At 34.9% G+C, this 23,136-nt stretch overlaps 1 protein-coding gene across 7 annotated transcripts; it reads right to left on the bottom strand.

Annotated features, from left to right (window-relative positions):
• Window positions 1-10,458: 10,458 nt before the first annotated feature.
• On the bottom strand, window positions 10,459-18,256 carry LOC136235124 (disease resistance-like protein DSC1). 7 transcript variants are annotated; one of them, XM_066024644.1, is made up of 10 exons: window positions 18,138-18,256; window positions 18,019-18,056; window positions 17,397-17,921; window positions 15,472-16,504; window positions 15,055-15,354; window positions 13,512-14,972; window positions 13,103-13,433; window positions 12,602-12,858; window positions 12,359-12,502; window positions 10,459-11,060 (listed from the first exon to the last, which is right to left on the bottom strand). In XM_066024644.1, the coding sequence occupies exons 3-10, from the start codon at window positions 17,885-17,887 to the stop codon at window positions 10,665-10,667; spliced, it is 4,413 nt and encodes a 1,470-aa protein (XP_065880716.1). In that variant the 5' UTR covers window positions 17,888-17,921; window positions 18,019-18,056; window positions 18,138-18,256; the 3' UTR covers window positions 10,459-10,664. The 7 variants fall into 7 exon arrangements, 5 of the variants coding, with proteins under 5 accessions (XP_065880716.1, XP_065880717.1, XP_065880714.1 ...); XM_066024645.1 differs by having other exon boundaries at window positions 12,359-12,858; window positions 13,512-14,047; window positions 14,153-14,972; XR_010691659.1 differs by having other exon boundaries at window positions 10,923-11,060; window positions 12,670-12,858.
• Between the last annotated feature and the right edge of the window lie 4,880 nt (window positions 18,257-23,136).

Raw genomic sequence — 23,136 nt, 5'->3', positions numbered from 1 at the left:
ATTTTGTGTTTACAAAATCAATATCTGACTTCCTAACTCAATATAATATATCCTTTTACAAAAAAATTCATATAATGGAGAAGCTAAATTCTATTATTCCGAACAGTCTAAAAGGCATAATGGCCTATGATGCACAGAAACTCTTCGTGACATGAGTTTCTCCTGTTTTCAGCGGATGTGGGAAACAAAAACACTTGTAAACTGATAGGAAACATTTCTGTAATTACCCAAAATATGAAACTTGTCTCTTACTTTTTAAATGGTTTTCTCTGTCTATTTCCATTAAAATTCTAAAAATTCAAACTTTTTTATTCTGCAATTACTATTCGGTCTGATTATAAAATTACAATTAAATCATATTACAAAATTTAATTCTCAATATGTCATTATTTTCGATATATCACAATTAAAGTATAATTTTATTCCCTAATTTATTAATTTTAGACATCAGTTCATAAATCCTAAACCCTAAAAAAATACATTTTAGACCCCTAACTCATAAAACATAGTTCTTAAAATACATGAAAAACAATGATTTTCTTAGTTTGACATTATTTAAATTAAAACTTGACATAATTGAAAATATTTTTTTAAATCTGAATTTCTATGTAAATTTCCCAACAATGAATATGAATATGATTTTGAGGTTGGGCCGAGAAAAAAAAATCTAAGAAGCGGGAGGTAATGATCACAAGTCCTCGGATACTAATACTCTAACGCATCTTGACTCCACAAGGATGCTGCCTGTTCTGCTATGAGAACCCAAACCGGCCAAAACATCTTGTTGTGTCAATAGCAAACTTCACATAATGATGTTACCTCAGTCACAGTATGTTGTGCCTGGTCGTTGTTGCATCTTAACTATTCAGGTTAGCTCAACCTTAATATGTGACGCATACTTGGATTGGCTTGAATTAAACGTTACGTATTTATTTTACTTTTTGATGCATTTATCTACATTGTTAGTGGTGTGCAGATTTCGTTTGGTGTAGTTCAGTACGAGTATCTGAAAATATGATCTTTTCAGGCAATCGATGAAGCTGAAGATGAGTGGAGTCAGCACAATGCAAAGAAACTGATAGATACAAGTGAAAAGGGTTTGCGAGGTTCAATTGCTAAGGATTTCCCTTATTTCCATGTTGAGTTCGGTTTGAACAAGGGGTTTGTACATGTGATCGATGAGGAGCAGCAATGCAAAAGTAACTTTGGCTTTAATGTGATAAGAGGCATGCTAGAGTTAGTGGAGGCACAAAAACTGGCCCGTAATGAATTTTGCACGAGAATGCGAACCTTTTGACTGGACTAAACAATTCGACTAACTAGTTGTGTTTTTCATAAGTGATGATGTATGTAGACATGTACCATTTTCATGGAAAGTCCAATTTCGGAGAATGCAAGTGATTATTTTCGATAGGTTTATGAATAAAATGTTTTTTCAAATTGGAAGAATTTTGAATTTTGATTCTGTTATTATTCCTAAATGTGTTGATAGTACTAATGTTTCAAAGGATGATGTTAACATAATCGACTAAACGACTGACTAAACGACGAATAAGGAGTAGTTAAATATTTTATATACTATGATTCAATTTGAAATATACCAAAACATCTGCTAAAATTATAAAATTTTAAGGCAAAAGAATATCAACTTCAACTTGAAATTTCATTAATATGCCAAAACATCTCTTTACAAGACCATTTTCACATAGTAGACCTAAAACAAATCTTAAATAGCTTAAGTTGAGTAATAATAACATCTCTGGTTCGATTCTGTATACTTTTTCGAATGGTCAAAACCTCTTACAGTTGCAGCTCGATACGAATCAGTTGTCAAGTTCAATACCGAAAGAGCTTGAAATATTGAAACGGTTAACATGGTTCTTCGTTTGGAGGAACAAACTTGAAGGAATGATTCCTGAATAGTTGGGTTCAGGACTATTTCAGCTTCAGAATTCTAACAAAACTTCTCTTTATTTCTAATGACATTTCAGATTCTATTCCTGTCGAGATTGGTAATTATGTGCTTCGCTACATTTCAAATAAGGCAACATTTTCAGAACTGTCCTTCCCTCTTTCTCTTCTTCTTTCCTATATCGAGAGGCTGTGCTATTGGAACATCTGATCGTGGGATTGTATAACCAGATTGGAGCATGGTATTAATCAAACGTCTAACAGTGATGTTAGGAATGAGATAATCATTTAACATATCTTTCGCCCCACAAACACATTTAAAGCCAGAGAGGATCAGATGATCTCTAATGCATTTATCACAAAAGCTATAGCAACAACATCTAGTAAAAGCAGCATCTTTCATTGGCTGTTTACACAAACGACATAAGAGTTCAACCGGAAAAATCTTCTTCTTCTTATAAGCTACAACTTCTTCTTCTTCTCCTTCGACGTCAGGATTTGTAACAGAACTGCTTGTAGCAATGGCAGAAGTAGAAGAATTGGGAAAAATCTTGTTCTTCTTAGGCGGTATGGCTTCTTCTTCTCCGATGTCCGGATTTGTAACAGAACTGCGTTTGTTACAATTAGCAGAAGAATTGGGAATATGAGAACCCGGAACAACAATGGCTCTAGTGTTTATAAATCGACACCCTCTTCCTCCGGGAACCCTTTTTATTACGACCCTAGTATGACTTGGAATCAACATATTATCATCATAAGAATTGTTTGTTTGAGCATTAATCACGGTAATATCAAAATCATTACCGAAACATAATCCAGAATTATTCTTTCCTTTATATTTCAATTCATAAACTTTTTGCTTAAATTCTGAAACTGAAATGGAAGGCTGATTCACAGAAATTGAAACATAGTCTTTCTGACTCATGAATTTGAAATATATTTCCATTTGGTAGATCGAATACAATAATATAACAAGGATTGAAGTTAAAAGAAAACAATACAAACAAAAGCAATTGATCCGATTGAAGCCCTCGATTGATTGCAGAATGTAGTGAAGTCTGATTCGAATGGAACAAATTAAGCCCTAATTTGCAAACTCTGATTCGAATGGAGCAAACATCGTCGGATAATCAAGTGACTACAGAACGCACCAGCAGCAAGCAAGTCTTGACGGAGAAACTCGAACTCGAACTGGAACTGGAAGAAGATGAGCAAAAATCAAAGCCAAATCCGAATGGAACAAACTGGGAAGAATTGTGTGCGGTAGAAATCTTTATTGAAAGGGAAAATACTCGGCCGTGTATTTATAGGAAACCAATGCCAACGATGTGTGTGTTTTCCGAATCCCTACCGGAATAGGATAAAAGGTTAGTTGATTTTTTTTTTTTTTTTTTGAGAGAGATAGATTTGCAATTTATTTTATTAAAAGTAGTATATTTATATAATTTTAATTTATTTTATTTTATTTAGTCTTTTTTTTTTTATATGGTAGTATTTAATTTAGTCTTTGTACTAACCACAAATGCAAAGTAATAATTGTAACTGATTTACGTTTTCTCGATTTTAATTGGGACCGTTTTTTTGGGTAACGTCTTCGTTCTCTGCATTTATTCTTGCCGTTTTCGTTCTCTGCATTTATTCTTACCATTTTTTGCATTTATTCTTACCGTTTTCGTTTTCTGCATTTATTCTTGTAGTTTTCTTTCTCTGCATTTATTCTTGCGGGTTGTGTTCCCAAATCTAATAAATCCATTAACCACACCTGTTTTTGTCCTCAATTTTTCACACACATGTTCCTAACATCCTATACTTCACTTTAGGCATTCATTTCACCTCATTTCGTGTCCGAAAAATCTTTTATAGGTCATTCTTCGGACTCCAAATTGTGTTACACAATCTTCCCACCGGGATATAAGGAAAGGAAGAGGATATAATTAATTAGTCATGAGTGAATGGAGTGGCGAATACAGGATTACTCAGTTAGGGGTGCCGATTTTACACGTGCGTTCGGAAAATTTTTTTTTTGCTAAATCGAACTTACTTAATTTTTTATATATATATGTGTGTTATAATTCGAATGGTCAAGAACCAATTTTAAGTATTAATGCACAATTTATAAAAAAATTAAGCTAGATTTCGTTTAATAGTCTTAACATGTAAAAAAAAATTGGATTTAAGGAGGGCTAAACAACAACAACAACAACAAAGCCTTAGTCCCGAAATGATTCGGGGTCGGCTAACATGAACCATCATATAAAACCGTCAAATCAAGTCGTGTCAGCGACACAAATTCGCTCCCTCCACTCCGTCCTATCCACTACCATATTTTTCTCAATTCCCAGTAAACTCATATCACTCTCGATCACCCTCCTCCAAGTTTGTTTAGGTCTTCCCCTACCCCTCACCACTACATCCCTTTGCCACTCTTCGGTTCTCCTAACCGGCGCATCAAGCGCTCTACGTCTCACATGGCCAAACCACCTTAGTCGGTTTTCTCTCATTTTATTCTCAATAGATGTGACCCCTACTTTTGTCCTAATTATTTCATTACTTACCCGATCCTTTCTCGTATGACCACACATCCATCTCAGCATACGCTGTTGGAATTTAGTGTCCTAAATACAATTGTTTTGGATATTAATATTAATGAATAAATTGTTTATTTGGTCATTTGTTTAATCAGATATATAGCATTAATATGTAACTATATATAAAGGCACAAATCTTTCGCAAAGGAAGTAATCCTAAGTCTATTCAAGTAGTTATAAAGTGTTCATATAAGCATGAAGTGAGACTATACTTTATAATAGACTGATAGACTTAAAGTAAACCCAAGTCAAGTAATATGTTATAGGGATTGGCATATTGCTGTTGAGACTTGCATGTAACAGTGTTTTCTGTCGAGACAAAAAGCTGATCTCACAAGCTTTAGATATTCTGATATCTAGACAGTTACATGGATCTGATGAAGGAGTTCATTAGGATTGGGACCCGACTTGAGATAACAGAATGGAATGATTTATCTAATGTGTCAACTGTTCATCTCATCGGTATTAGCAGGTATAACTAATCCTCAGACTCAAACATTCATTAATTAGTAATTCTGGATTGCGGAGTCTGATACTTTGATTCTGTGCGAGCACGATCCAATAGGTGAGAGCCTAGGGTGTGTGAGAGCAGGGTTGGGTATCACGCGAAGTAATTACAGAATGGTTAATGTCAGATTGAGCATTCGTCACTCCCGATAAATGGGAGATATATCCAAAGGGCCGCTTGTGGTGAATTGACTGAAATCCTTGCAAGGTGATGCAGTTAAGAGTAGAAATAAACATTTCACTTAACTTATCTTTCAGAGTGAATTCAACCTGTACAAGTAAAACCGGACTCTTCGTTATATGTAACATTGACACGTTCCATGGTTATAAGGAATTGACCGAAATGATATAGTTGATGAAAGATCGTATTATACTGTACCTAATACAGAAAGGTTAATGTCAGTCATCAACCTGACTTCTTAATTGCTCTGGGGGAATATCATAGGTTCTGCTAGTAACAGCTCTCGACGGTATTCCGTTATATATATATATATGTTGGAATTAATCGTGATGAATAATTTCAAATGATATATACGGCTAGTGGCAATAAAGAACCTAATGGGTCGCATATGGGACTTGGAATCGGAGGACGAAAATGTAATTAGCGGGACATATATATATGGGCCGAAATTTACATTAATTTAGGGATAAATTAATTTGATTAATAATTATAATTTGATTATGGTTATCAATTAAATTAAAAGATTATCTGATAATATTAATTAGAAGTTTTTATGTGATTGAAACTCTATTTAATTATCTCTAACATTAATTAATAATTAATTTGATTAATAATAATTATCTAGATATAATTAGTTATTATTTAGATAATAGTAAAGTGTTTATTTAATTATCTAATTAGGAATCATATTCCGTATAAAGATTCCAATTATTTAATTACCTAACACAACTGGGATTAGGGTTAAGAAAAGTCTATAAATAGACTTCCCTAACCCCAAATTTCGACACACACAAATAGGAGATGAGAAATCGTTCCGTCTTTCGTCTCGGCTAATTTACTTTATTTCTTACTCCCTCTTTGATCTCGTATCGATTTCTGTTAGAGGCAATCATTGCGATTGCTATTCATTAAAGGTTGATCACTGATTATCTTTTGGGTTTTGTGTTGAATCAAACGTTCGTGGTTCACGAGTTGATAATAGCAAGTTGTGGGCACTTCGTTTGCAACGGTAGATAGTTCATCAATAAAGGTATTACTATCTATCCCTCTTTATATGAAATAACAATTAACAGATCTTGGAAAAGGAAAATAGATAAAATAGATAAAATTTTATTATTCCGCTATGCTTAGGCTTGTCTATTTTCCTACATACGCATCTCCGCCACCGACATCTTATGGGTGTGGCAGTGTTTCACTGCCCAACACTCCGTACCATATAACAATGCTGGTCTAATTGCCGTCCGATAGAATTTTCCCTTCAATCTATTAGGCATGTCGGGGTCACAAAGGAAACCCGTAGCACTCTTCCACTTCGACCAACCAGCTTTAATCCTATGAGCAACATCTCCATCTACTTCTTCATCCATTTGGATAATAGATCCTAAATACCGGAAGCAATCCGAGGCCTGAACAACTCTCCCATCTAGGGTGATTGTCCCTGCCTCCCTTCTCCTATGGCCGCTAAACTTACACTCCAAATATTCTGTCTTACTTCGGCTCAACTTAAAGCCTCTAGATTCTAGAGTTTGTCTCCATAGTTCCAACTTCCTCTCCACTCCTTCTTTCGTCTCATCAACCAACACAATATCATCTGCAAACAGCATGCACCATGGTATATCATCTTGAAGTGAACTTGTTAGTTCATCCATAACGATGGCAAAAAGAAATGGGCTTAGTGTGGAACCTTGATGCACTCCAATCGTAATAGGAAACTCTTCAGTCTTCCCAACACTAGTACGTACACTCGTGCATGCTCCCTCATACATGTCCTTTATGATGTCAATATATTTCCGCGAAATGCCTTTCCTTATCAAGGCCCACCAAAGTACTTCCCTTGGTACCTTATCATATGCTTTCTCCAAGTCAATGAAAACCATATGCAAGTCTTTCTTCTTATTTCGATAGTGCTCCATTAATTGTCTCATTAGATGGATGGCTTCCATAGTTGATCTTCCCGGCATAAAGCCAAACTGGTTTTCCGAGATCTTCACCGTCCTCCTTAGCCTTTGTTCGATCACTCGCTCCCAAAGTTTCATAGTGTGACTCATTAATTTGATTCCTCGATAGTTGGCACAATCTTGGACATCGCCTTTGTTCTTATACAAAGGGATTAAGATACTTTTCCTCCATTCTGATGGCATCTTATTGTTTCTCCAAATTTTGTTGAAGAACGTCGTCAACCATTCGATTCCTCTTTCTCCCAAACATCTCCAAATCTCAATAGGGATGCCATCAGGTCCTACTACTTTCTTCAACTTCATCTTACTTAATGCCATTTTGACTTCACCCTTTTGAATTCTCCGCAGGCATTCATGATTTATCATATCGTGATGGATACTTATATCTCCAACATCTTGTCTGCGATCTCCATTAAATAAGTCATCAAAATATGACCTCCATCGTTCCTTGATATCCTTATCTCTAACTAGGACTTTCTGGTCCACATCCTTCACACATTTAACTTTTCCGAGATCTCGCGTCTTCCTATCTCTCATCCGAGCAATTCTATATATGTCTCTTTCCCCTTCTTTCGTATCCAATCTTGTATACAGATCCCGATTCACCTTGCTCTAGCATCTCGTATGACCTTCTTTACTTCCCTTTTAGCCTCTTTGTATTTTTCGTAGTTCTCGTCACTCCTACATTTCCCCAATATTTTATAGGATTCTCGCTTACTCTTTACTGCTTGTCGTACTTCTTTTGTCCACCAAGATGTGTCCTTACCCGGTGGCATGCTACCTTTAGATTCCCCTAGAACTTCCTTCGCTACTTCCCTTATACTATGCTCCATCTTAGTCCATATCGAATCTAAATCTAAATCCATATTACAAGTCCAAACATCTTTTTTGGTCATCTCATCCACAAATTTTTGTTGATTCTCCCCTTGCAATTTCCACCACTTAATCTTAGTCTCTACTTGTGGTGTTCGTTTTCTTATACATTTCCTACTTCGAAAATCAAGCACCACTACTCTATGTTGGGTTGTCGTACTCTCACCAGGGATCACCTTACAATCAATATAACTCTTTCTCCAAGCACTCCTTACTAAGAAGAAGTCAATTTGGCTCGCATTACCGCCACTCCGATAAGTCACTAAGTGGGATGTTCTCTTCATAAACCATGTGTTCATGATACTCAAGTCATAGGCTGATGCAAATTCCAAAATATCATTTCCTGCTTCATTCTTATCTCCAAAACCATACCCTCCATGAACACTCTCAAACCCATCTCGCCTAGAGCCCACGTGTCCATTGATATCACCCCCCAGTACCATTTTTTCATCCCTAGGAACCTGTTGCACCACTTCCTCTAAGTCTTCCCAAAAAGCCTGTCTTATAGAGACATCTAATCCTATTTGTGGCGCATATGCACTAATGAAATTCACAACCTCATCCCCTATCACTAGCTTAACACTCATAATTCTATCGCTCTTCCTAGACACCGCTACTACATCATCAATATACTCCCTATCAATAAGAATACCTACTCCATTTCTACCCTTATCCTTTCCTGAGTACCAAAGCTTATAACTCCAATGAGCTATCTCTCTAGCCTTGGCTCCAACCCACTTGGTTTCTTGTAGGCACATTATATTTATTCTCCTCCTCTTCATAACATCTACAATTTCAGCTAATCTTCATGTCAAAGAACCTATGTTCAATGTCCCAAAGCGTAACCTACTATCCTTACCCCTACCCCTACCATTACCGTGGACTAGCTTATTTACCCGCAACCCTTGCATATTTGACACCACCCCCGGGTCCTGGGGTGACGCGCCGCTTCGGGGCGACGACCTAGCAACCCTTGCACATTTATCACTACACCTGAGTCTAGGAAGTGCAGCGCGTCGCTGAGTAGGGAACTCCCCAACGGTATTTATAGTATGGTCCATGTCATAAGATGTGGCTAAGTTTTACGCTGGCCGCCACAAACCTACCGCAACCCTCCTCCTTTGTCCGGGCTTGGGACCGGCTGTAAAGGCCACCAAGTGACCCTCACAGGCGGAGTTTTAAGGAGGGCTGAACATATAAAAAAAATTAAAAAATTTGATTTCAGATGGCCTTCCTAGCAAAAAAAAATTAATAATTTGGATTTAAGGAAGCCTAAGAGGCAAAAAAAAATTAGAAATTTGAATTTAGAAAAGCCTAACAAGCCAAAAAAAAAAGAAATTTTGATTTATAGGGGCCTAACATGCAAAAAAAAATTGGATTTAGAGAGGCCTAACAGGCCTAAAAAAATTAGAAATTTGGATTTAGAGAATATCTAATAGGAAATTTTGAATTTTGGACAGACCTAACACGTAATTTGATATATTTAATTTTTTTATTAGTTCAATGCTAGTTTCTAAAAAAATTGTAAGCATTTTCTATCAAAAAAAATTAATTTTTTTAATGGAAAAGACGTAATAAAAATGAGTTCAAAAGTGTTATGAAAATAAATTAATAATGGTAACATAGTTTTATAATTTTTGAAAAATAAAATTTAAATAAATAAACAATTTCTAAAATAAATTGAGGTTGGGGGAATTGAACTTACCTTTAAAAAAAAACAAATGCTTTTAACCATCTCATCTACCATTAATCAATGAAGTATTACTATATAGAGTCTATATAGACTAATATTAGGAGGGCCGAAACTACTCGTGATCATGGTAGTTCCGGCCGCCGGAGGGGCCAGGCCTCCCCGGCCCCTCCCTGTCTCCGCCCATGAGTGAAAGCTTCACTTTTTTTCATAGGATGAGAAAGCTTCATTTTTTTTTTTTTTTTTTTTTTTTGATAAATGAGAAAGCTTCATTTTTTAAATCTTGTAGGAAACCGTATCATTTTGGTAAACATGTTTTTGGTATAATTGGGACATACAAATAAATTTTGTATTTCCATTAATTCTTTAAGACCTATAGATAAACATGTGATATAATCTTGATTTAAATCATCAAAGAAAATTAAAGAGTTGAGAAAACACTAGATTTTTTTTTTAAGATCGTGCGATTTCATAAATTTCTCTAGTAAGTTATTCTTAATTGCTCCAATAATAAATTTCTCTAGTAAGTTGTTCTTAATTGCTCCAATAATAAAAATTTCGCCTCGCATAAAAGTAGGCACAAACCGAACAAATTCTTGTATTATTTATTTTTATTTTATTTTCAATTGTTCTAAGATTTCATGTTATATTAAGCAATTTTTAATTGACCTAAACGTATATTACTCCGAGTTCAAAGATTTCATGATATATTAATGTTTTCGAGTATCTGAGTTATAGTGTAACTTAACAAACAAAAAATTGAAATTTTATGATAGAGAATAATAGAGATTTTCCATGAATATTGGAAGTTAGAATGCACTTTCTTGGAACGTCCTGGCATAATTCAATTCAATTCAATTCTACAAATGGTACTTCGGCGTGAAGAAATTAAAATACTTCTTTCTTTATCTTTTGAGTTGTTCTACCTTCTTTATCTTTTGAGTTGTTCTACCGGATCAGCTTTCCCGTTTGTAAAGCCTCACTACCCCACAACTGTCCACACAGCAATATTGTAAAGGATGACCAGTAATGTCTTCAAGGTAGAATTGAATTGTAACCTCATTGTAATCTTCAACGCAATCATCTTTTCTGACATCTAAACATGGATCATACCCAAAAAACATATGTGTTTGTTTCACAATTCTGGAATCATACCAGCCCCCGAACTGGCAATCAACGTCTTTCAGGTCTCCATACTCATTTTTAAAATGGTATCTACATTTCACTTGAAAACCAGGCCATTCACTCTCACTAGAGAATGCAATAACAGCAAAAAGACCAAAACCCAAAAACTCATGTTTAACCCATCCTGGAGGCAGCTCAATTGTAGTTGAACATCCGCTGCTACACCCCTGTCACACCCAAACCATATCAGGAAATATTTCAAGTCCTTTACGACTTTATCTGACTGTATTTTACAGCTAAAGCTGAAATTTTATGGCAAAAAGCATTCTAAGGCCCTGATCTTTCATTTTTTGGTTCATTAAGTTCTTGATCTTTTATTTGTATACATTAAGCCCCTGATCTTTTATTTTTGGTCTCATCAAGCCTTTGATGACCAAAAAAGGTAATTTTGAACATAAAATTCGGTTGACGGGCTATTATTCATTGCGACTGCATTTGAAATTTGTATTTTTTCACTGTTTGAAACAGTTTTGGATGTGTAATTTGGTTATAAGAAAACTGCAAAAATCTTAATTCAAACTGTAAAATTTTTTTTTTTTTAATAATTTCAAATATTCACAGCTTACTAATTTGATCATCAAGGGCTTAATTAATGAGACCAAAAATAAAAGATTAGGGGCTTAATGTATCCAAATAAAAGATCAAGGGCTTAATGAACCAAAAAATGAAAGATCAGGGGCCTAATGATGCTTTTTGCTAAATTTTATTTCTACTTCAGATATCAGAAATGTTTGGACTTAATAAGTAGGAGGCCATGTAGCTTCAATTTAGCTCTTCAACTCGTTATATATATATGTACATAATCAAACCAGTCCAAAATTACATGTCAGCGTAGAAAATTAAAACAGTTCAAAAATCCACAAATCAAATGATGACAGTGTCATTTTGGACTAATTTGATAAAGAAAAAAAAAAGCAGAGTTATGGACTAAATCGATACATAAAGTTCACTTTCAGGAAAATTGGTCCTATTCTACAAACCTAAATTCTGAGGCCACTTGAGACTTCATTCCTTGAAAGTCTATACATAATTATGTCAACTAAAGGTTTAAAAAAAACAGTTTACATAAAATTTTCTATTAACCAGGGGTCAAATTGATCTTATTTGTAAATGGTAAGGTCAATTTATACCATTTGGTATATTAGGGCTAACTTTGCACTTTCAAAAACTATAGAGGCAAATTTGGACCTTATCCCGTTAATTAATAAAGAATTTGTAAACTTTAATTTAAATAAAGACAAATCGTCCATTTCTGTTCCTAGGGTCAATTACTTCCATACTTTTCACAATTAAGAAAATTTGGTTTGATGTAAACTTTAGTATAGTTTCCACATGACTATTAATCTGTATTATCCTCAATTTAGCATTTGCTAGAAACTCTTCAATTAGCCTATCCATCTAGTGAAAGAGTTGAACATGATTCATGATAATTGAAAAAAGAAAAAAGAAAAAAAAAAATAAAAACCTGGCTAATGTCATCTAAGACCACCACTCCATTCATCACCCTCTCTTCAACCCGTAATAGAGTCGCCAATTCTGGCACATGTGGCGCTGGTATTTTTGGCCCCGGCCCACTTCTCTGGAAAATCCTACACAGCACAAAGGAATCCTTCCCCAAGGACAAGCAAACACAAATGGTAAGAATTATTATAAATAGGCAAAAATTAGGAAGAAGAAACTTCAATTTTGCAATCCAATTTGATCTCACTTGGACAACACTCTCCAAATCCTCATCTATTAGGCGAAACTCATGCATAACCCAATTGGTGCGCTCACCCCGAGGAGGCTGTCCAAGATGATATACAAGGGTCTTCTTCAAACCCACAATTTGAGAATTGCAGTGAATAGAACGGTCCTTCCCAATCATCTTCCAGTATCCTCTCTCAGTTGCACGTTTGGCATACTTCTTATACACCCTACTGTAAAAGTACCAGTCATCATTTCTTGTCTTCAACTTCAATTTATCTATACACACAGAAGACACAATTATATATTTTCAAGCACCATAAAACCGTTGTGTTTGTTTAATAAAATGATATCAATCTATTCTTCTTCCCCATTTGAACTTAACAGAGTAGAGCAGACATTTTTAAAATATGTAAAAATTGATGGAAGTCCAGCGGGATCAGAAAGTGTAAAATTATTTTGAAACGATGTTAAGTGTATTTGTGAAATCGTAGGAAGATTGAAGTTATAGTGAAAATCATACCTCGGAGATCCCAAGGCTCTGACTTGTAGATGTCAACAACACCAATGGGGTCAAACAAAATGGGTGTATTAGTCACCTTCTTTTGGAGGTAACGGGTGATAAGTTCCTTATCAGTAGGGCGGAAAATGAATTCGGAATGGAGTGAAGCATCGGACGTAGAAGCAGGTTGTATAGCTTGATTGAACAAGTTCTGTTGATTAAACTGAAACCCTATAGAACTGAAATTGGTGATTCCAAGAAAAGGTAGGATCAAAAGTTTAGTTTCGAATTCGGTATAGTGTTCAGCTATAGGGAAGCAAAAACTAGATTCCCCTGCTAATACAGAAGGCATCTGCAACATGAAATTTGAGACATATTACTATGGTGCGTCCATAATCAATTAATGAGGGAGAGATGGAGAGAAACATACAGGATCGTGTAGCCGTTCTGCATAAAGCTGAAATTTTATTATAGCATATGACATGATTTCATGCCTCGAAATATTATCCAAATTGTTACAATTAGTGAAAATGAATTCAAAAATGTTCCCCTGGGCTTCCCTTGGATCAATTGACACTGACCTCAGATTAAAGCAACCGTGTGCATCTAATTTATTCAGGTTTGGAGGACGCTCAGGTAATGACTTGAGATGAATGCAGTTTCTCAAACCAAGATATTGCAGCTCAAACAGCTTCTTGATGCTTAAAGGTATTTCTGTAAAAGGATTTCCACTTAGATCTAAAGCTTCCAGTGACGATAAGCAACCAATGCCATTGGGCACACCAAATAAACCGCAATTATTGAGATATAGCTTCCGTAGATATTGCATACACAATCTGTCTTCAGGGAGATTGTCAAAAAACTTTATGCCATAGAGGCAAAGATATTTGCAATTTTTCAATTCCAAACTCGACAGAGCCTTCAACTTTTCAATTGGTGAGGGCAACGCTTTTATACCTGTTCCATCTAGATAAAGATACCTCAGAGAACTCATATCCTCCAAAATCTTTGGGAAATCTTCAAAAATACAACAGCCTGAAAGATTAAGCTTTTGTAGATGTTTCAACTTACAAATACTGCTTGGAAGAGTATGAAATCTGGTGCAGTTTTGTAGATTCAGTTCAACAAGTTCAAAACAATGCTGTATGGATGAGGGGATTTCTTCTATTGCAGTCCCATCTAGAAACAACATCTTGATTTGCATTGGAACCTCTGGAAACTTCGTTATGCTAGAGCAGCCAGAGAGAACCAATTGCTCTAGAGAGACCAACTTAGAAATATCACTAGGAAGATCCTCGAGTCTTTTGCAGTTCAAAAGATCCAAGCATAACAGCCTGGAGAGAAGACCAACTGAAGAAGGAATCTCTTCAATTGCAGTCTCGCTTAAGTACAAGTATCTTACTTCGGGGCCAACATCTGGAAACCTGGTAATATTTGAACAGCCAGAAAGATCAATAATCAAAAGAGATTTTAACAAATGCACACTTTCTGGAAGATCACGGAGCTGTTTACAGTCCTTCAAATTCAATGCAATTAGGCCAATGACCTTCCCAATTGATTTAGGAAGTTCTTCTATAGCTGTCTCATTTAAATTTAAATATTTTAAGTTTTCTGAAATCTCTGGAAATCTCCTAAGATTTGAGCAACCAGAAAGATGAAGGGTCTCAAGAGATCTCAATTTAATGCGAGTTGGGAGGCTCAACAGACTCGTACAACATCTCATGTTCAAATATATAAGTCGATCTAGAAAGCGAATCGATGGATGAACTTCTGCCAAGCTAGTACAATATTCAAAATTCAAGCTCTCAAGATTCTTGGCCAGCGAGAGGTCAGGGAATGTAAGTAAGTTCTTGGAATTACTGAGATTCATCACCTTCAAATTCACAAGATGCTGCACAACCAATAAAACTGGCTTAAATAAATTACTTACACTAAGCTGCATTGAGGCTAAAAACGTGAAGATAAAATATTACTTGTGCTCCTGACCATAGCTTTTTAACGTTGCTGTATGCAAGGTTAAGTTCAACAAGATTTTCTGCTTGAAAATTTGACGGCATAGAGCTTAGTGGGTATTCTTCCCAATGCAGGTATCTCAACTTATCGGATAGAAGCTCAAGGCCATCAGGAAGACGCAATTTACATTTGTTTGCAACTCCAGCACTGTAGATTTTGAGTAGCCTGAGGTTGTGCATCCCAGCAAAGGCTCTGGAACTCAAATTCACTTCTTGCATTTTATATGTATTGAAAAATATCCCTTCAACCATTTCAGTTCCCTACAGCTCAAAGTAATAAATAAATAAAGCTTCAGTTCCACATGTAATTAAACTTGCAACAGTTTATTTTAAGGTTACGTTCATGAGGTAACTGTACATTGTACGCAAGGCTCTCACCAGATTTTTTGTCAAAACGTGGAACACATCAACATGACTCCACAATCTACTGCGTTTCCCCAGCTCTCCAATTGATTCTCGGCGAACAATTTCATGAGCCATTTCTTGCAATAGGTCATGCATGTCTAGCTTGTTTTCACAGACAGTAATAAGGCACTTATCAATGAGAACACTAATTCCGATACTAGCTGAGAAACCACAACCATGCAGTAATCTCTTCACAAAATCAAATTGTTGCCCCTTAAAGAAACATGCAATATCAAGAAATATACATTTCTCTTCATCATCAAGTGTGTCAAAGCTTGCTCTCAACACATTGAAAATTTCAGGCCGAGGAATTCTAGATAGTTTGTCCAATGCACTTTCCCAATCTTGTTTCCCTCTGCCAAATAAAAAAGATCCCAAAACTTTAAGTGCTAATGGGTTGCCCTGAGCATAATTAACTGCCCTTTTCGATAGCTCCATATGTTCTTCAGTCGGATAGTTTTTCTTAAGAGCATTCAAACAAAAAAGTTGAAGAGCTTCATCATCATTTAATCCCTCAACTTCATATAGTTCATGAACTCTATTATTCAGAACTTGCTTATCTCTAGACGTCAAAATAATTCTACTACCCAAGCCAAAATTTTGTGTTCCAATTAGCTCATCTAATTGGTTTACACAATTCACATCATCCAGAACAAGCAACACCTTTTTTCTTTGGAGAATATCATTCACATCTTGACAAAGCTTTTCTTTCAGACCACATAGCCCACTGCGTATTGCTTCTTCCCTTATATTTTTGAGGAAGCAGCAACCTTCAAATTGACTTGAGAGAGTGTTGAAGATTACTTCAGCAACAGTTGTTTTACCAATACCACCCATACCCCAAATTCCTAGAATACAAACTTTTGGCATCCCAATCTGTAGTAACTTTTTAGTTTGTTCAATATGTGAATCTATTCCAATTAGGTCCTTCAAATCTCTCGAGTATGCATGGTTCAATTTCTTCAAAATATTTTCCACAATATCTATCACAAGTTTAGCCTCAAACCTATTCAAAAGGAAAAAAAAAAAGCTGAATCTTATTTCAAACATATCATTTTCATGACTATAGGTACTAGTAATTATACCATGACTTCAGAAAACCAGATTTTCAATTCAATCTAGAGTTCTAGACACTTCACAAAACTTCAGCAATCTCCTAAATTATTTAAACTTCTCATTAGCTTATGTCATGTGGATAACAAATGAATCTGATTCCACTAAGTAAAATTTAATAATCTTTTACGACAAAAATAAATAAATGAACTAAAAGCAAGAGATAGAGTTTTGTCTAAGGAAGTTTCCAACAGATCTTAAGAGCGCAATTTTGGGGGGGGGGGGGGGGGTGGAGGGGGAATCAAGTCACCTTCTATTGCCTTTTTTCTTCTTTCGTCCATCCTTTTTGTTTTTCTGAAAGCCTATTCTTGAATACCAAAGTACAAAGATCACCATATTATTAAGCAAAGTACCAAATTTGGCAACCGAATGACATTGGTTAAAACTTAAAAGGGATTCCTATCCGTTAATAGTTTAGAATTGCTTTGATGGAATAAAACACGTAAAGCATCAATGTTTAGTGAAAATAGTTTTAAGTACTAGAACTTATTAATTAGTAGTGTTTTTCTATGTTTTGATCTAGCAAGATAAAGACTCTTCTAATATGGGATACAGTTAAATGCCATCAACCACCTTCTATTTAGTAGCTCAAGTTCCTCACAGATAATATTATGTGCTAGGACCACGATTTGCTAATAAAAAGCTATCTGAAATGTGCATGTTTTGTTTTCTACTTCATAATAAATGTGAAAAGCATTTACATCTAAGCATCAAATACAAATGCTCTTTAAATAGTGTTCCATTAACAACCTTAAAGATGGAAGAACTTAAGGATCGAGACATACCGGATATCCTGAGAGGCATATCCAGATAAGCTGGCAACAGCCTTCAAGTGAGTTATCCATCTCGGCAACTTTGCTGATTGATTCTTAAAATTGGTCTGAAGCTGAAGAAGAGCATCTGCAAAACATCCACTTTGTTGTTCCACTTCAGATGGATCTACTTGGTAGAAAACTGGTAAAATTGTCTGTCCATGAGTTCTCTTGCACTCAAAAATTTTAACCATTTCATCTAAACACCATGGAGATGATGCATAGTTCTTTGAGAAAATGATAACAGAAATAAAAGAATCTTCAATAGTTCTCAAAAGAGAAGGAGTTATTTCTTCCCCTCTTTCAAGGTCATTATCAATGAAGGTTTTGATTCTTTTACTGCACAAAGCCTCGTGGAGATGACTAACAAAATTATAACGAGTATCTTCCCCTCTGAAGCTAAGAAACACATCATATTTCCTTTTAAGTGAAGCAGCAGCAGCAGCAGCAGAAGAAGATGCCATCTATGAAAAAATCAATTACCCTAACAGAGATCACCTAAAAACACACAATAATATAAAATAGGGAATTATAATAAAATGATTAAACTGAGAATCAGGAAAATTATAATAATAATGAAGGCAGAGATCAATACAAGTGTTGCGAGAGTGAACTTTCTGGTTTACTGAAAACCTGAACAATCAATTTCATTCACCCAATCAAACAAGACGAAAAGGAAAGGAAAAGAGGAATTAATTGTAGAAGGTGACAAACCTCTGCAAGTTTAAAGCAACGACGGATGTCGACGGCGGTAATTACAAGACAACGGTGTGAGCAAGGAAGAGCAGTAGGACTGGAATCTTCTTGCAAAGAAACAAAACAGAGAAATCACATTTTTCAAGTCAAATCTAATTATAGATAGAAGTTAGCCTTTTAGTATTCAACCATGACTTCTTCCAAGGGTGAGCAAAATAACCGGTAACCGATTACCAAACCGATAACCGAATCGAAATTTTAGTTTAGTTTGGTTATTTTAACATTCTGGTTCGGTTCGGGTTTCATTTTAGCTCAATTTAGTAATCGGTTATCGGTTCGGTTATTAAAAAAAATATCGGTATAACCGATAACCGAACCGAACTTCATATATAAATATAAAAAATATAATTTTATCTTTATATATATATAAATAAAAAGTCCAACCCTAAAAAATACACTTTTATCTTTGTATATATATATTTTGGTTTAGTAGCCTTTAATTTATTCAATTGTAACTTTTGTACAAGGATATTATTTGAAAACTAATTAAATAAAAATGTAGAAAAAATTAAATATTTTATGTTTTCGATTATTCGGTCGGTAACCGAACCGAACCAAAAATTTTCGGTTAAATGAAATTTGGTTACCAAACTTGTTCGGTTCGGTTATGAAAATAGGACAAATTTCGATTCGGTTAACCGACAGTTCGGTTCGGTTAGTAACCGAACCGAACCGATGCTCACCCCTGCTTCTTCCTCACTTTGCAGAAAGATACCAATTAGATAGAGAAAGGACATTGTCTCATTTTTCTTCGAGACTTGTCAAACTGTTTTTTATTAGTTATCATTTTTTTATCGAATTCACAGATATATATCACTCGATTTTTTTTACAAATTTATACAAGAACACTATAAATAAAATAGGTATAAATCTTTATTAAGATTGATCTTTGCATTTTTTTTTTTATTAATAATGACGAAATGTGAAAAAAATATGAAAATATAAAACTGAAAATATGCGAAAAGGAGAAAAACGTAAAAAAACCGAAAAAGATAAAAAAAATTCAAAAAATGCAAAAACGTGAAAAACGGAAAACGGAAAAAGACCAAAAACATAAAAACGAAAAAAATGTGAAAACATGAAAAAAAAGGAAGAGAAAAAAATACAAAAAATGAGAAAAAACAGAAAAGATAAAAATGGAAAAATCCGAAAAATGAAAAAATATGGGGGAAAACTTGAAAACACGAAAAAAAAAAACAGAAAAATGTAAAAAAACATGAACATTGTATTTAACTAATATAAACATACTTATTGCAATGATAATTTTATTTTATCAATTTTATTAAAATTTATCAAGCAAACATGATAATAAAATCATTATTCATTGCACTGCATTAAACTTTGATTACATTACATTGCATTACAACGTACCAAACAGACCTTTTATGTTAAAATGAAAGAGAGTCTGATTTTTTTTATACAATTTGTCTCATTTCTTGGTTCGATACTTGCAGACACCTTTAGGATTTTGTATTAAAATGAGAGAGAGTACGATTAAAACTCGTTTGTTTTACCTGTTGCAAGAAGATGCTTTAACTTTTGCTTCTTTTGTTAAAAAAAAAACAAACTATTTTTTCATGTATAAAATGCAAATAGCAATTTCCATCTTTTAACATGAAAAGGCAACATGAGGATATTTTTTAACATGAAAAAGTACGGGAGGAGAAATTTGAGTAAACAAACACAAGTGGAGAGTTTCAGTAAAATTGGACATAAATTTCAGAAATTTCCAACTAAACCCTTTAATTCATTAATCTCCTAATTTTCGAGCATTTTTTATCTTCTTCACTTTTGTCACGTTATCATACTTCTGCGCTCATCTGCCCTTAATTGTCATTTCAAAGTTCCATAGACTTAAGTATCCCCATAGTCATAATTCCAAATTATGATGCTTCCATCCCGAATATCTCTTCCCTCCTTCATGCTCCTCCTCCACCCTTGTTCACTTTCTTATTCTCGTCCAAAACCCTCCACAATGTATCGTCGACGGTCCTCCCCCTTAAGGCACAGTCCTCCCATTACGTGCAAATTAGTATTCCATAAAAAAAATGCAATCAAGAACCTTCGATCGCTGCAAACCTTGCATTACCGAAGATTTGGTCAGTCGCTTTGCAATTTTACTCCGCAGTAATCCCTACACATTGTATAATCGGTGCATCTTCCCATACACAAATAGTCGATACCTCCCGATGTTTTGTTCATTCATACCTGTTGGTTCCACGACCTTCGTCTTACATAAAATAGGTTGAGGGTCTATCATGTTCACACAGTACCTTTTTACACATGACTTATTTCATATTATGCATCTACTAATCCAATGCTTTTTCCTTGATACAAATAATCAAGATGCTTACGAGCTTTCTCATACATCATTGGTATAACCAGATCCATTTGGAACTTCCTCATATGTGGGCAAGATTTGAATGGGTTGAAGGCATACTAGGTCTTTTAATTGTTATGCATACATATTACATTATGTGTTCATTTCACTATGTCTTCCCTCCTTTACGCTTCGATGAGAGTTTATCGGAGTTGTATCTCGAGAGGCTCAACTAAGGGATAAGTGTATGATCATGGTGAAAAACCTCTATCTCTTGGTACGATTTTTGGGGTACTTTTTACGGTAATTCTAATAAATTAGTATCATTATTCCGTGCTTTATTTCACTTTTATCGATTATTTAGTTTCTAGTTCTCTTTTAGCACTTTTATATCATTTTTAATAAAATAATGCCAAGTTAAGCACTCACCTAAATTTTTCTTTAATCTTTTGGGCTAATTGATTCACCAAATGTCACTATAAATCAATTTGGTACTTAAGGCCTAAGTTTGGTGAATCAATCTAGCCTTAGAACTAATGTTTTTAGAGTTTTAGTGTGATGTTACATGTCAAATATGGAAGGGGTGAGACCGTCCAACACATAAAGGAGAAGAAATTTGCATTTGGGGCCCCCTGGGAGCCAGCTTGGGGAGCTGGCCCTTGATTTGGCTGGCAAAGCCAATTTGGGGTCCAGCTTGGCGAGCTGGACACTAGGGTTGTATTTTCCGGCCAACAGGTCCAGCTCGACGAGCTGGACTCCCAGCTCGGTGAGTTGGACCTGCGAATCAGTCATAAGTGACTGATTCAAACCCCTTTTTAAGTGGAATTGAGTCTGTTAAATCCTATTTGAATCCTGTAACATAAACTTAGGTATTTTTAGGTTTTACTTTGCCTATTTAAAGAACTTGGATGTTCATTCCCAAGGCACCATGAAAATTATCCATCAATTAGTTTTCTTAGTTTTTATCAATTTGTAATTAGTTTATCTTCTTTTGCTATTGTAATCATTCTTCCCCATCTTGAGAATTCATCCCCAATTCCTTCATCTGCCATTGAAGCACCAAGGTGTTGGAGTTTAGTGCCCTAAAGACAATTGTTTTAGGATATGAATATTAATGAATAAATTGTTTATTGAATCATTTGTTTAATCAGATATAGCATAATTAAAACTGTATATAAAAGGCATTAATCTTTCATAAGAAAAGTAATCACAAGTTTATTTAAGTAGTTATAAAGTGTTCATACAAGCATGAAGTGAGACTATACTTTATAATAGACCAATAAACTTAAAATCAACCCAAGTCAAGTAATGTGTTATAGGGGTTTGCATATTATTGTTGAGACTTGCATGTAACAATGTCTTCTATCGAGACAGAGAGCTGATCTCACAAGCTTTAGATATGGAGATATCTAGACAGTTACATGGATCCGGTGAAGGAGTTCATTAGGATTGGGACCCGACTTGAGATAACAGCATGGATAGATTTATCTGAGTGTCAACTGTTCATCTCAATGGTATTAGTAGGTATAAGTAATCCTCAGACTCAAACATTCATTAATTAGTGATTTTGGATTATGGAGTGTGATGTTTTGATTCTGTGCGAGCGCGATCCACTAGAGGGGAGGCCATGGGGTATATGAGAGCAGGGTTGGGTATCACATAAAGTAATTGCAGGATAGTTAATGTTAGATTGAGCATTCGTCGCTCCTGATAAATGGGAGATATATCCAAATGGCAGCTTGTGGTGAATTGACTGAAATCCTTGCAAGGTGATAGAGTTAAGAGTAGAAATGGAGATTTCACTTAACTTATCTTTTCAGAGTAAATTCAACCTAGACAAGTAAAAACGGACTCTTCATTATATGTAACCTTGACACGTTCCATGGTTATAAGAATTGTTCACAGGATATAGTTGATGAAGGATCAAATTATACTACACCTAGGTCCTGTTTGTTTGGAGGAAAATATTCTGCAGGAAAATATTTTCCCAATTTTCCAATGTTTGTTTGGGCAGGAAAATAACTCAAAGGAAAATAAGTGGTAAGTCAATGGAAAAGGAAGGAAGAAATAAGGGAAAATGACATACAAGTTTAGAGAAAAATGGGGAAAACGTTAAAAAATGTAAAAATACGAAAAATATGAAACACGAAAAACATGAATAACATGAAAACGTTACAAAACACGAGAATATGAAAAAAAAAAACCCCCGCAAAAAACATGAAAAGGTGAACAAATGCGAAAAACACAAAAACGAAAAAAAGCAAGCACTTGAAAAGGCACAAAACATGAACAACGCGAAAAAGTGACAAAACACGAAATATACAAAAACGTGAAAAATACAAAAAACACGAAAACGTGAAAAAATACGAAAAACACGAAAACGCGAAAAATGTTAAGACACAAAAACGTGACAATACGTCAAAAACACGATAAACATGGAAAGAGGAAAAATGCAAACAAAACACGAAAACATTAAAAAAACGAAAAACATGAAAAAAACATGAATAACATGAAAAAGTAACAAAATGCGAAAAATAAAAAACGTGAAAAAAAAGAAAAACCGAAAAACTAAACGTGAAAACACGAAAAAATGAAAAAAACATCATAACGTTAATAACATGAAAAAACGTACAATTT

This window comes from Euphorbia lathyris, chromosome 7 (genome assembly GCF_963576675.1).
Source record: "Euphorbia lathyris chromosome 7, ddEupLath1.1, whole genome shotgun sequence".
In the NCBI taxonomy this organism is placed as follows: Eukaryota; Viridiplantae; Streptophyta; class Magnoliopsida; order Malpighiales; family Euphorbiaceae; genus Euphorbia; species Euphorbia lathyris.
This window is presented reverse-complemented; position numbering and strand designations above follow the sequence as displayed.

Bases quoted from the DNA above. Each gene is read 5' to 3' on its own strand.
- LOC136235124 (XM_066024642.1), bottom strand. From the start codon at position 17,887: ATGGCATCTTCTTCTGCTGCTGCTGCTGCTGCTTCACTTAAAAGGAAA. The intron at 15,355-15,471 runs GTGAGAGCCTTG...TTTGAGCTGTAG, and splicing joins ACGTTTTGACAAAAAATCTG to GGAACTGAAATGGTTGAAGG. The intron at 14,973-15,054 runs GTAATATTTTAT...TTGGTTGTGCAG, and splicing joins AGCTATGGTCAGGAGCACAA to CATCTTGTGAATTTGAAGGT.